This window comes from Schistocerca americana, chromosome 6, assembly GCF_021461395.2.
Source record: "Schistocerca americana isolate TAMUIC-IGC-003095 chromosome 6, iqSchAmer2.1, whole genome shotgun sequence".
Classification (NCBI taxonomy): domain Eukaryota; kingdom Metazoa; phylum Arthropoda; class Insecta; order Orthoptera; family Acrididae; genus Schistocerca; species Schistocerca americana.
In genome coordinates, this window is record NC_060124.1 from 389494334 (window position 1) to 389508146 (window position 13813).

The following is a 13813-nucleotide window of genomic DNA, read 5'->3' on the forward strand; positions in this document are numbered from 1 at the left end:
TTGAACATTTCAGTTCATTCAGTTTGTCAGAAGAAGCAGTTGAAATATATAGGGACAGATCTTTGAAAATATTAATGCCACAATGTATATACGCTGCATTCTAAAATAGCAGATGCTTCAGAAGACACAGTCATTTTAACAAGTACTTAATAGTGAGGATTAACTTACTACACTTAGCTGCTGTGATGTATCATGAAAAAAAATGCAAATTAGATTATGACCTTGTTTAATATTTGCATGCTGGAGTGAATCTACAATGTCGGAGGAAGATCATGAGGTAGCATGCGAAAATATTTTTGTTGTTCGAGTGAAATCTTTTATTCAAGCTTTGTAGATTGTGTTATTATAACAGAATCCTTGATACAGGGTTTTCTGCACCAATATTGTGGAACATCCTCTATAACATATCTTAGTTCAAATATTTTTATTATTATTGCAATGCGAGTGCCACTGTGAAAGTGGAAACTGTGTGCTGTAGCATACAATAAATGCACATAGTAGCTAGTAATATTGGCCCTGTACTTTGCATTCTAATTTAATCTGTGCATGTGGTTACCCATGCAGGCAGTGAGAAACAAAGTGGGAACACATTCTTCAAAGTCTGTCAACCTGATAATGTAGGTCTCACTTCATGTTATACATGATGAAAACTGTTACAACTGTAACTGTTTGACAATTCATGATAAATACAAGCTGCCTTCAGTCACGAAATGCATTCTTATTGATCCACTAATGCACTAATAATAAAAACGTATAAGGGAATCACCATTACAATAATGTATGGGGGGTGGAGAGAAAGAAAAAAATCAATGACTCCGCACTTATATTTCAGAACAAAGTGAGAAATGTTTTTAGTAAATGTTACTGCTAGTTGACAGGGCACCAAGCTAAGAACTTGAGCACAATGAACCCAATTTCTCTCAGATTAAGAGCGCAAATGAAGGTACACAACATCAGTGAACTGGCAAGACCTATTGTTACTTGAGCAATGTGAAAGGGTATCTAGTTTGCTGGAAGAAACTTTAAGAAATCATTTAGTGAAAAAAAAAAAAAAAAAAAAATGTTTGATCAGATCAGCATGTACAACACACCTTATCACCACAGTATACGTACGCATGCTGCCTCTACATTATTGTTGCAGATAGCATTCACTTGCCTGTGTTGGAGAACAGCCTCAAACAGGTATCACTTAAAAAAGTGAGCAAAACTGATTGATAAGTCGAGTATAAAAATTAGAAACAAAACTCAAACCCTACAAGGAGGAAAAATTCCACAGAAAAGTATGTCAGAAGATAAAATCAAACAATGGAAAATCCGGGATGGAATGTAACAGTATAATGAAAAGGATACTGGCTACTCACCAGAGGTGCTGATTCGCAGATAGGCACAACAAAAAGACTGTCACAGCCAACACACACACACACACACACACACACACACACACACGCACGCCTGCAAATGCAACTCGCACACCTGACCACAGTCTCTAGTGGCTGAAGCGTGTGTGTGTGTGTGTGTGTGTGTGTGTGTGTGTGTGTGTGTGTGTGTGTGTGTGTTTTCTCTGTTCTCGACAAAGACCTTATTGACTGAAAGCTCACTTTGCATCTGGACTATACGGTGAGTAGCAACTATCCTTTTCATAATATTGTTAGGTCCATCCTGAATTCTCCATTGTTTGATTATTTTTACCCTTAGCACAATTTCGTCAGTGGTTACTTCGCAGTCTTCAAGGATTAGCTGGTCATTTTTACAGGAAAGATAATTGTATGAGCAGTTGATGATAATTATCATTTCAGTGTGGTTGTATTGCTGATTGTTCATTGTTTAATTAAATCACAAGGCTGACTGTCCCAAAAGCTGCATGAACGCTAGATATGTTTCACATTGAAGACTGGGTAACTGATTTAAAAAATGGGGTTCATACGAAGGGAAGAAATAGAAAAATGGTTCACACTTAAGACTGGTGAGTTATTTAAAAGAATAAACTGACATATTTGGTAGTGAAATGTGTAGAGTGAGAGGGCTATTAGATCATTATTGTAACAAGAATTACAAATAAGTCAGAGTTTTGACTTTCATTCTAGAGGGAACTGCGACCAGAACAAAGTTAACTTAATGCACTTTGTCTGTACAGCTATCACCTGAGTAATGATTTCTGCTGCTGTGTATTTAGGATTCCTTTTTGGTCATTCTTACTAACAGGAAGTCACCAAAGCAGTTGCATAAACCAATGTTATATTATGCTTGTGATTCATATAATTAACTTCATAGCCAAATTAATTCAAATTCAGTTTCATAACATTTGTGGGTTTTGTAAAAGTGGATTGTAAGTATAGTTATTTCTAAAATTAATTCTGGTTTAGTAAAGTTCAATACGTTTATTTTCAATATCACTTTATGATAACTTTTTACTAATATTCTGGCTCCCACTTTGTAAAAATACCATTGCCTGCTACTTTTAACTGTACTAACATCCCCATGCAGACCACACCCTTCCCATCCTTCTGTATTAATTTCCTTGTGGAGGTAGCTAGTTGTGGCATGCATGCTGTGTATGTTATAACTACCGGTGGCAGCTGGAGCGCAAGTCGAGCACAGGGACGACATCTGCCAGCAGCAGCAGTTCGATGGAGGGCGAATATGAAGCTGCATCAGGAAGAGCAGACGACTCGCAGGATGACAAGCCGAAGGTAGAAGAGCTGGATTGTACAGTGTGGGAGTGTGCTTTTCTGGCCTCCAAATGCACCTGGTTGTGAGAATGGCAAGGGAGAACTTAGGATTCTACAGCTAAACAGATCCTGTGAAAGGAAATCTTATTATCATTTTTGAATGTGGTATGAGAGTAGAGACATTGCGAATGAAATCATGTTTCATGATTCTCTTAGTTACTGAATTTTGTAATGGTATCACTTTCCCTTTTAGGGATTTACAAGGAATATAGAAATACTAACTCACCAACAATGTGTTTATGGAGGCGGTAGGCTGCACGTGAAAGACTTGCCCCCCCACCCCCCCCACCCCCAAAAAAAAAAAAAAAAAAAAAAAAAAAAAAAAAAAAAAAAAAAAAAAAAAAAAAAAAAAAAAATTTACTCCTACTCCTCCTTCCACTTAACTTCAGATGTAGTTTATGGGGCACTTGTTAACCTGGACCCAGACTCTTTTTTGACGTTACAAATAATAGTGTGGAGAATGGCATAATTTATCACTGAAAAACTGAAAAAAATTAAAATCTTTATAAATTCTCACAAAGTAATCCCAAATTTTCAGTAACAATGTTCAGCTTCGATTCAGTGTGTTTCTACCATTTAATAATAATAACCTGCCACTGTTTTAAATTTTGTAATGGAGGTTGTCCAGCCTTTCCCGAAAGAACGTATTATATACGCATTTCTGGAAAATTTTCTCTAGTTTTGCGTTTCTCATACTGCTGAAAACCAAGCCTCATTTACACTGGACATAGCTCGCTTTCCACAAAAGCAGCTGACATTCCTGTTTGTCAGCAGTGAAAGTGAGATTTGAACCAACTTTGGGCTGAGAATAGCCACTATAACAATACCTCAGTTGTGAGTATTAGTGTCAGAGTTATGAGCTTTTGTGCTGGCTTGCAACTGTGATCAAGTTAACTGTGATACAGTAAAAAATACGAGTAGCATTGATTCATTGTCGCAAACTAGCACAAGTTCTTTACACTGGATTGACAATCTTTTTTTATATAAGACATCTTCCAAACCCTCACCTGTAGTGAAGACTTGTTTGTTTATCCACCACAATAGCCAATGTACCATTTAGCTTTTATGAGTATGTGTTCACATCTCAAATATATTGGCTCATTACTCCTTTTCTTTCTTTACTTGTAGTGCACGTATTCACCCTATCAGTTGCAAGTGGTCGTGAATTTTTGTAATTGTCAGATTTGAATCACTGGAAAGATATTTCTACCCAGCCAAACAGGCTCACAGAGAAAGTGGCATGTTAAAAGATTTTGCTCTATAAGTGTTATGTGTGCTATCCAACTTCAGTAGATTATTCACTTGTTTGTTGATAATGTAATACAGTCTCTGGTCTTAGCAGAGAACTGGTGTGTGTGTGTGTGTGTGTGTGTGTGTGTGTGTGTGTGTGTGTGCGCAGGAACAGGGATTCGAATGTACTTAGGCATTTGTGGATGTGGATTGAACTGCTTGGGGCTATAGATTTAAAACATCAAGGACATTGGCACTGATGATCATTAGGGATATTAATTCACAAGGACTCTTGTGATACATGTATACAGCCAGGTGTTGAAGAGGCCAGAGTGAGGCAAATATAGTGCTTTGAATGTCATAGAATAAAATAGATGCTGTGTACTTTGTGGCTGACAGTTTGCTTACAGCATGAACATTGGTATGTGTTGAAATGAAATTTTGCATTGTTGCCTCTGTTTCAGTTTCCTTCTTTTAAGACTGTTTGATCTTGGTTTGAGGATTTATGTATTATTGCATGCACTTTGTCTTTATTTTGTCTGGTAGGATAATTACTGTGCATTTGCTTTAAATTACTTAAAAGTTTTGTGGAAGAATGAAGTTTTAATTTGATTGAAATTACACATATTTATTTGTATTTCAAGGTAACCCAGTACTCTATTTTAAACATAGTTTATAAAGGATTGCATAAATCTGTCCATTGTCTACCAATGTTTTAGTTGTTAGGTACACATTTAGTAGTAGTGCAGGGTTCCAGAAACACAAATGGTTTTTTAGTAATTTTCTTTGTTTTTAATTTCACTGGTATGTTATAACATGTTTAAGTATTGAAGGTGACAGGATATACAGTAAATAACATTTCAGAAATTCACCTTATATGCATGCAACTGTTTGCTATCTGTATATTTTGTTTTCTTGTGAGGATGAGAGGCAAAATCACAGTGAATGTGAGAGTAGTTTTCTGACTATTTGAGTTGAATAAAGACTGCATTTACCTCTTTTTTTGCATTTTGTGGTGCTAGTATCATTTTTAAACACTTCAGTAAGTACAGACACAACTATTAATAACTAAGAAAAAAACTATTGCCGTTTTTACTGCAATAACATTCCTGCCTTACCCTCTCAGCTGGAAAAAATAAATACCTTTCAAGAATTTATTTGTGTTTTGTACTTTCAATTTGATGACACATCATCCACTTCTTCACTTTTTCCACATGTCTTTTACAACTAATGATGTATTGTAGCTATTACCAATCATCTAAATGACAGACTTGCTCTGTTGTTCTCCCTGCTATCAGTTTTATAATGCTGTATGCCTATAAACACAAACCATCTTTTGCTACCCCCTCTTCTTGTAGACAGTGTCTCACTTGTCTTTGCTATTGGTGGGTTTATAATTGTGGCTGCCTTACGATGATTTCCATTTTATGACATCTATATCCTGATGAGATTTAAAAGCTTTTCTCGTAGTTACTGTATCTACAATATTTACTCTGCCCTTTATCAGTCCAGTTAAGTTTTAAACAAATATGGGGTGAGCCAGCTGTTCAGCTGTAGTTGATTAATATGCGATATGTACTTAAAATAACGTGAGTGGTAGCTCAGTATTTAGAAAAACATATGGGCTGTTACATGTGTGTATGCAGCAAGTATCAATGAGCTACAGTTGAGTGGCTTCCATTCCTCATTTTTGTTTATTGTTGCTATCCTGAAGTTTCCATTGTTGCAACACGTAACTTTTAATATGGCTATACAGCACATCTTTCAGTTGCTTTCAACTCAATTGTTAAGTTTCACATCATATTGCACTGAGCTACAAAAAATACAGCTTGACTAACACCTTTATTTCTGCAGAATATGAGACAGCAAAGAATTTCTCCTTTTGAAGATTTTTTCCTTGGGGAAAAAATCAGTGCTACATCTCATACTTACTTTGACAATATTGTGTAACATTCAACGTCCTTTATCCTCCTTGCAAACTCTTTTTGTCTGTAAGGATTGTGATGAGACTATAATCCCTAATTTCTGTTTTCTTATTTCTTATCCAAAAAAGAAAAGTTTTGATATTTAACAAAACCTTACATGTTCATCATGTCCCTTTATGTGTCACTGAGACACGTTCCTCGCAAAATTCCTTTTTTATGACGTCTGAATGCTCCGTCCGTTATCAGTGGGTTATCAATTTTACAAGGCGGTAGCAACCTTTTCATTTGCAGAAGTCTTAATAATCACTTTGTCTGTTTGTGCATTTTCTTGGTAATGTGAAAAAATAGGTAATGTCTGCCTCTTCAGAAAATGATTATTTAGGAAATACTTACATGTGGATGTAAATGACAGCATTTCTCTTCTCAGATCAGTAATATAAAATAGTTAATTTCTCCTTATCTCTCAAATGATATATTCCCAGTTAATTACACATTACGGAAGAGTTCCATACACACTACATTGTAATTGAACTAGTTTGCTGTTAATGGACTAACTGTGTCTATACTTACTGCAGGTATTCATTCAGGCAGTATATTGGTGGGCTTAAGAGTGTGTCCTTTTTGACTGTGGCTTCAGATGTGTAGCACATAAGCATTGTAACTATGAATCAAACAAAAATTGTAACACAATGTTTTTTCTGGTAGAACTACTTTTAAGTAATTTTTACCATATACAGGGTGTTTCAAAAAGAATGACCTGATTTTGGATTGTAGTAATTATGAAACATGGGATGAGTTGGCAAAGGAAATGTGTGTTGTTTGAATGGATGTGGCCTAAAGTTTCATAAAATTTCTGGTAGATGTCAGTCAGTGCATCTTCTCAGTTTGTAGTCAGTCAGAAGTAAGATGTTGACCATGCGGCAGAAGGTGTTTCATGTGTAGCAGTCTGCAAAGAGTGAGTCAGCGATTTCAGTCCAGCACGCTTTTCATAGTAGTTCTTGCATTGACCTGCCTGCACCCAAAAACATTTGTCAATGGTATCACCAAATTGTAACATTTCGCCGGCCGATGTGGCCGTGCGGTTAAAGGCGCTTCAGTCTGGAACCGCGTGTCCGCTACGGTCGCAGGTTCGAATCCTGCCTCGGGCATGGATGTGTGTGATGTCCTTAGGTTAGTTAGGTTTAATTAGTTCTAAGTTCTAGGCGACTGATGACCTCAGAAGTTAAGTCACATAGTGCTCAGAGCCATTTGAACCATTTTTTTGTAACATTTCTCTGGAAAAACTTTATGGTCCCTTCGATTTTGATGAAAATGCTGTGACTGGAATGAGCTATCTTCAAGTGCTGCATACGGGAGTTCTCCACAACTTCAGGACTCCGATTATTTCATTTTCCAACAGGATGTAGCTCCACCACATTGGCACAACAACATATGTCAGTTTCTCAATGACTGTGCCTTAGTGCTGGATAGGGCACACGGGACCCCGAGACACCGTCCTGGATTCTTGGCCTCCAAGATCACCTGACATGACTCCATGTGATCTTTACTTGTGGGGATATGTGAAGGAAAGTGTGTTCATTTCCCCTTTACCTCCTGACAGAAGAACAAAGTAATAACTGCCATAACTTCTGTAAAAGCACACACACAGTATTTTTAATAGAATAGCCGTAACTTTAAGATTTTGTGAGTGTTTTGCAATTCATAAGGAGTATTGAAATCAGGTAATTCTTTTTGAAACACTCTGTATTATAAAATTGTCACCTACTTATACATATGATTTAATGTAGTTATTTGTTGTGGATGTTTCTTTGCACACTTGTTTTTATTACAGTTATTGTCACATTACACATCTTTCTTTTTTTATGGTATGCTCTCACTTCCAGTTCTACATGTGGAAAATATAGATTTTTAAATTTTTGGGGATTGAAGATAATGCCAAACTCAGGAAAAACTTTATTTAAGAAAGAAACTATTGCACAGAGAAAATTTTTTATTCTGACTTGTGATTATATTCAACCTGAGTTAATATCCAAAGTAATTTTATTTTATATATTGACTTTTCTCCCACTACCATGCAGTTGTTACTGCTTTAATAGTCTCTCTGAATTTGTGGTACATGTGAGTTTTTCAGTTGTACTTTCCTTGTGATTTTCTGTGAAACGAACTGTTTTATCTGTCACAATTTTTCCTGTTACAATGTTTGCATTAATATTTCAATATATTTTATATCCCATACAACATGTGTAAAAGAATATCACATGTGGGGAAAAGTTGAAAGTTATGTTGGTATTGTGTAGAGTGCAACAACAGTTTTTCAACTGGTTAGGCATTTCTCTTGTTACAACCCCATTAATCACATCGAAAAAAAAAAAAAATTGTGTCTTTGGAGCTCATTATAATAAATTTCACTCTTGTTTTTATATACCAGTTACACTAACACTAATTATGTATATGCAGATTGAGAAATTAAAATTGGAGTTTTGTTAATAATAGTTTATGATGCTGTTCTTTTGGTATATATTGTGAGGTAGGGGGACATGAAAACTATTAAATATCGTGTTGTGCTATTCAAGTGTCATTATACAAATGGTGTGGGAAAAATACATGTATTTGCTGGAAATTGATAAGTAGAAGTTTGTCATATTTTTGTAAGTTATAGAACTGAAATGTAAATTCATTGAACTACACTTCATGGATGCTGATGTCAGGAGCTACAACTAGTTAAAATTTGGATTTTGAAATTTACCATGTCTCTTGACCAATTTAGAATGTTTTCATATCCATATTTTAAGGGTACACATTTATTCAGTGTAGCAGTTAGAGGTCTGCATCTGACATTTTCACTTGCTCAGATTGCTCGGAACATGTAGTTCCCTGTAAGTCTGTCAGATGTCAATATAGCCACCTTGGACTGAGGGGGCAACCACACTCCACTCTCATGACGCTTGTTCGAGTGTAGCACACTCAAATTGCTCGATCATCTGCTGTAATTACTCGAGCGCCACTCAGTTGTCCGCTGTAGGACCATGGTGCAAGAATGCGAGATGAAGGAGAGTGCGGAAGCAAAACCTTATTCAGAATGATATATCCTGAGTGTGAAAGATGGTGGCTGTAACAATGTTAGGGAGAGATTTTCATCAGTGACTGACAAGGGTGTCAGCTACACGTACTGTGGCACATGCTCTACTCTTCAGTCTTACATTCCACCACCACACATCTGAAGACAAATGTTTGCAGATTTCGACAAAGTGTAATTTCTGAAGCATTAGCAGTTTTGGTAAAAGGTACACTAATTAAAAAGGTGTGTAGAAATGTGTCCCAGAGGCCTTCATCCAAATACTTTAACATTAGGTGTAGGATTTTGTGTTTTTTGTATCAGGAGCTTGTAAATGTCAGTTGAGAATTGGGAGATGCAGATGTTTCCAACATTCTGACCCCTCCTATGATAATAGTACGAAACACTGAAAGATAAGCCGATGAAATATGAGTGACTATGATGTCCAGCATTATTCAGGCCGTAGGCATGAATGCGTATGGATGTACAGCGGATAATGGACCAACAATATCAGGAAATGTGTTACCTATCTAGTACTGTGGACTTTGATTATTGAGATTAGGCACTGTGGAATATGGCATTGATGACAAATCACTTTTCTGAGAAGAAAAAGAAGTATGCGGAATTTATTAAGAACTACATCAAGGAAACATTATTCAAATTGTTAGGAGTAAAGCCCCACCATTTTAATAAGATTTCATTTTCCACTGACGAAGACACTAATGTACGCAAGGTACTGCAATCCTTTCAATATTATGCATGTATTAAACATGTATTGAACATAGTCCGGAAACATATGTTAGATGACAATTACTTAATAAATGGGCTTGGAGTAGTTTATTCCACAACCTATGCTGCTAAAGATAGTGACTGTTTCATGAAGAAAAATGGTGACCTGAATATGATATACACAAGCTTAAGCAAGAAATGTAGAGTAAGTGTAACAGCTTGTTTAGAATGCTACACTATGTATAAGGCACTACGACAAAGTCATGGAACTGCTTCCAGAGAGAGATGTCTCTGAAAAACTTACTGATTATGACAACAACATTGCAGACGAATTTGTGACATTTTTAGAGCCAATCATAGATGCAATGGAAAGGCTTGAAGGCGAGAAGTTTCCAACAGTTCAGTTTGTTTTATCATGGCTGCACAAACTGAAAAGTCATTGCAATTTAGGACCTAAAGATACAAAAATGCATACATTTAAATTACTGTAGATACACTGTGTGTCTGGCAAATTGCGCCTAATTGCAATATGCCGCTTACAGTGTCACCGCTATTGTGGCAGTACATTACAATTGTCATATTATCACCTATTAACTGTAAGTACTATGAGTACTGAATCATCGCTGTCTCTCTTTCTCACAGACTAGAAAGTCGAAACTTTGGCATTGCACAGAGTAGTAACAATTCTGTGGTCACCCTTCTGATTACTGTCAGTGATATTTGTTTATGACAGAGATGAGTCATAAAATAGTGTGGATCAAATGTGTGATGAAGCATCAGGTTCTGATAAGCTAGACCAAAAAAATTTCAGTGCGGTTTGGAACTTTATTTCTGACTGACAAAGCGAACTTGATCTGAAATTAGTTGATTCATTGTAATTATGTCAACAGGGAATAATTTGGAGACAATTTTATTCTTGTTAGATTTATAATTTGTTAGGTTATGAGGATCGCATATGTACATTTGAATCAATAAAGCAGGTGTTATAAAAAGCAGCAAGAGGTTCTTCATTATGAGACTGACAAAAGTTAGATATGTAATTCTCCTGTGAAATTCCCAGTTGTTTCCAAAGTTTTCTTATTGCATAAAGCAAGCTGTTTTCTCCTTATGAATCACAATGATGTCACAATTAAAAACTGCCACTCAGGAGTATATGTCTGATCTGAGTGTAGTCCCATCAGCTGGTGGACATATGTCAGGAGCAGCACCAGCCTGCAGGCACAGAGTGCTGCTATTAAAATGGTGGCAACAGCATCACAGCAAGTGTGTCAGAAGGGCCATCCCCTGGCCTCCTCTCCCCTTAGTGCCTCATTCAACTACAGCCCACTTCGAGCGTTTGTACTCGGGGAAGCCGTGATTGAGCGCAGAACACTCGAGCGAGTAGAGTGAGCGAAACCCCCAATTTGCTGATCTCTAGTAGCTGTAGTTACCATCTAAAGATGAAAAGAGATGGAGCCAGTCAAGGAAAATTTAAAATAGTATATGTTAGTGTCCACTAATATGTTATCAATAAAATGACATGTATAGATTTGTTAAAAAAAGGTAGTCGTGGTCATTGCATCTCAAAAAACAACTACATCCGAAGTAAAAAAAGAGTTTTGCTATGTTATAATGAGATTGTGTAACTTGTGTGTAAATACTTAAAAGTAATATGATGCTCTGAATAATAAGAAAAAAATTAAGTAAATGGCACACTCCTCAACCTTCACAGAAACCTGTTGGAGGTGTTGCAGTTCTGCCTCCTGGTGCTCTTGGCTTTGGCAAAAAGCAAAAAAAGAAAGATAAGGATGGCAGTGACAAAGAAAAGGGAGCAGCAGAGGCAGAAGATGAAGAAAAAGAGAACAGACAGGACAACGACTCACTAAATACTTCCGATGAAAAATCACCTACCAGGAAGAGAGAGAAGCTCAAGATTAAGGTAAGATTTATCTACTTAGTTTATAGGATTCAACTTTCAGGAGAGCAAAGCATCATATAATGCTGGAAAACATTTCAGTGCTGTTTTTTCCATCTGGAGTGAGATAAGATGTATCCTTACCAATTACACTCAACCTCTTCAGTTTTAAAATTTAGAACTCTTTCATATTGGAAGTACTAATTTACATTTAACATAGTGTAATTATTGATTTATTTTTTTTAAGTAAATTTAAATCAAGTAAATTCTAGACTTTTTGTTAATTGTTTCTAATTTACTTACCATTCTTAAGATCTTATTTGTACATGAAAGAAAGAAAGAAAGAAAGAAAGAAAAGGGGAAAGAACATGGTAAAAGTGTTATCTTTGTTAAACTGCATTGTGAAGAAAATACTAATCACAACAAAAGAGAGAGCAACCACGCATTAGAATGATATTTCTTATTTTGAGAGACATCACTGACACATGGTTGTGTTAAAAAAAAAAACATCTTTACTGTGGGGTATGTCAGTCTTGTTTCTAGAATTCTTAGCTCTGAAGGAATAGCAGAAGAAAGAAAGGAAATACTGTTGCCAGGAGTTGGTGCTAATGTATATCATGGTCACCATCTAACTGTAAACAGGATTTTCTGCCATCAGTTTATGTTTACCCAGTTTTAACCAAAATTATTGTATTAACATATTTAGTATGATGACACTTTTTTTTGTAGAGCCATATACTTTTTTGAAGTTTAATATCTTTTTCATAAGTGATCATACTACTTGTCCACAACATAGCAGATTTTTTGCTTAGCATTTTATCACGTAAACAGAAATTCATATGTGGGCAACTGTATTATTTCAAAATATTTTTGAATAGTTTTAACACTCTGTTTCAGAATGGCTCTTCCATAGACTTATCAAAGGAAAACATTACAGAACCTACCATAATTTCTACGGTAGAAAAAAGTGTTATGTAGCGAAAAAAATGAAAATTTTTATGGAAATGCCTCTAGTCATTTTAATTATACATCTCTCTCTCTCTCTCTCTCTCTCTCTCTCTCTCTCTCTACCCCCCAATGATCAATAAATTCCCACATTAATGCCATAAAATCTTGTAGTATTATGTAATATTTCAGAACACTATTTGTTTATATTAGTTGACTAATTGTGCAAAGTCATTGTTATGTAAGCCAGAAGGACCATATCTTCAGTTCAAAGGCAAGTATGTGGTGTATGTGATTTTTGAACAGTGATTGCCTTAGAAGCATTGTGGTTTGTTGTAGTTCATTTGCATAAGTATTGTTTGAATTTTTGTACATAGAATTTGTATATAGTGTAATGTTTGATTTTGCATATGACTACCTTAAAATAACAAAGAATGCTAATTGTGTAAATAAATTTATTACACACTTAAGAAAAAAAACTCTTAAAAACTATTTATCTCGTGCAGAGAAATAGAAATTAGGTAAAATGTCCACGTTAAGTCGTGAAAAGTTGTGCTCTGTACTCTCCCCTATGTATGCTATTAAAGGAGAACAACAAGGGCCATGAGGTGAGGATGGTAGTGAAAGGGATTCAATAGAGGCAAAATTATTGATGCACAGATTACTGCTCTAAGAGGTCAGGAAACAAGTAGTGAAATAAACAGTAGACTGGCCTTATACAGTGACCAGATATTTAATGCATGTAATTAACAATTTGAAGAGATTATTTAAACTGGACATTGAAAAAAATCAACAGCAAATGAGGGACTGCAGAGTGAAGGAAAATAGAAAAAAAGGATGAAGAGGAATTAAAAATAAAACAGGGGGAAGACACTTACGAGATGTTGGGGTGCCCATATGAGAAATGAAACTACTCTTGACATAATTAATGTTGACACAGAGAACTTGTGTTAAACATACATTGAAACAAATAGTTGTATCCCATCAGACAGCTATCAATTCACGTGTGAAAGTGAACATTGTAAAACTATCCAAAAGAATAAATATGAAGACTGTTCATCTTACAGCTCACTATATCTTATTGTAGATTCTTTTATAACACAACCAATAGGGGCTGGGTATTAGCTTCACCACCGCATTCTTTTATACCTCATTTGCTCAAAGGTCATTGTGTGACTTCCACCATTCACCATTTCTTCACCAGCACTGCTGTCACGGATGTTTTCTTTCATATAATTTCTACTTCTATAATTATAACCATTCTGTTCATGTAGTTAATTCTGCATGAACTGCTTTGAACTGAATT

The 13813-nt window shown here is 35.8% G+C and overlaps 1 protein-coding gene across 4 annotated transcripts in view; it reads left to right on the forward strand.

Moving 5' to 3' along the window:
• Positions 1-13813, forward strand: part of LOC124619344 (mesocentin-like) — a 628722-nt gene that overhangs the window by 563105 nt on the left and 51804 nt on the right. For 3 of the 4 annotated variants that reach the window (XM_047145661.1, XM_047145662.1, XM_047145663.1), the window contains exons 11-12: positions 2577-2690; positions 11380-11586. In XM_047145661.1, coding sequence (XP_047001617.1) covers positions 2577-2690; positions 11380-11586 — 321 coding nt within the window. The remainder of the gene's footprint in view (positions 1-2576; positions 2691-11379; positions 11587-13813) is intronic. The other variant, XM_047145664.1, reaches the window with a different exon arrangement.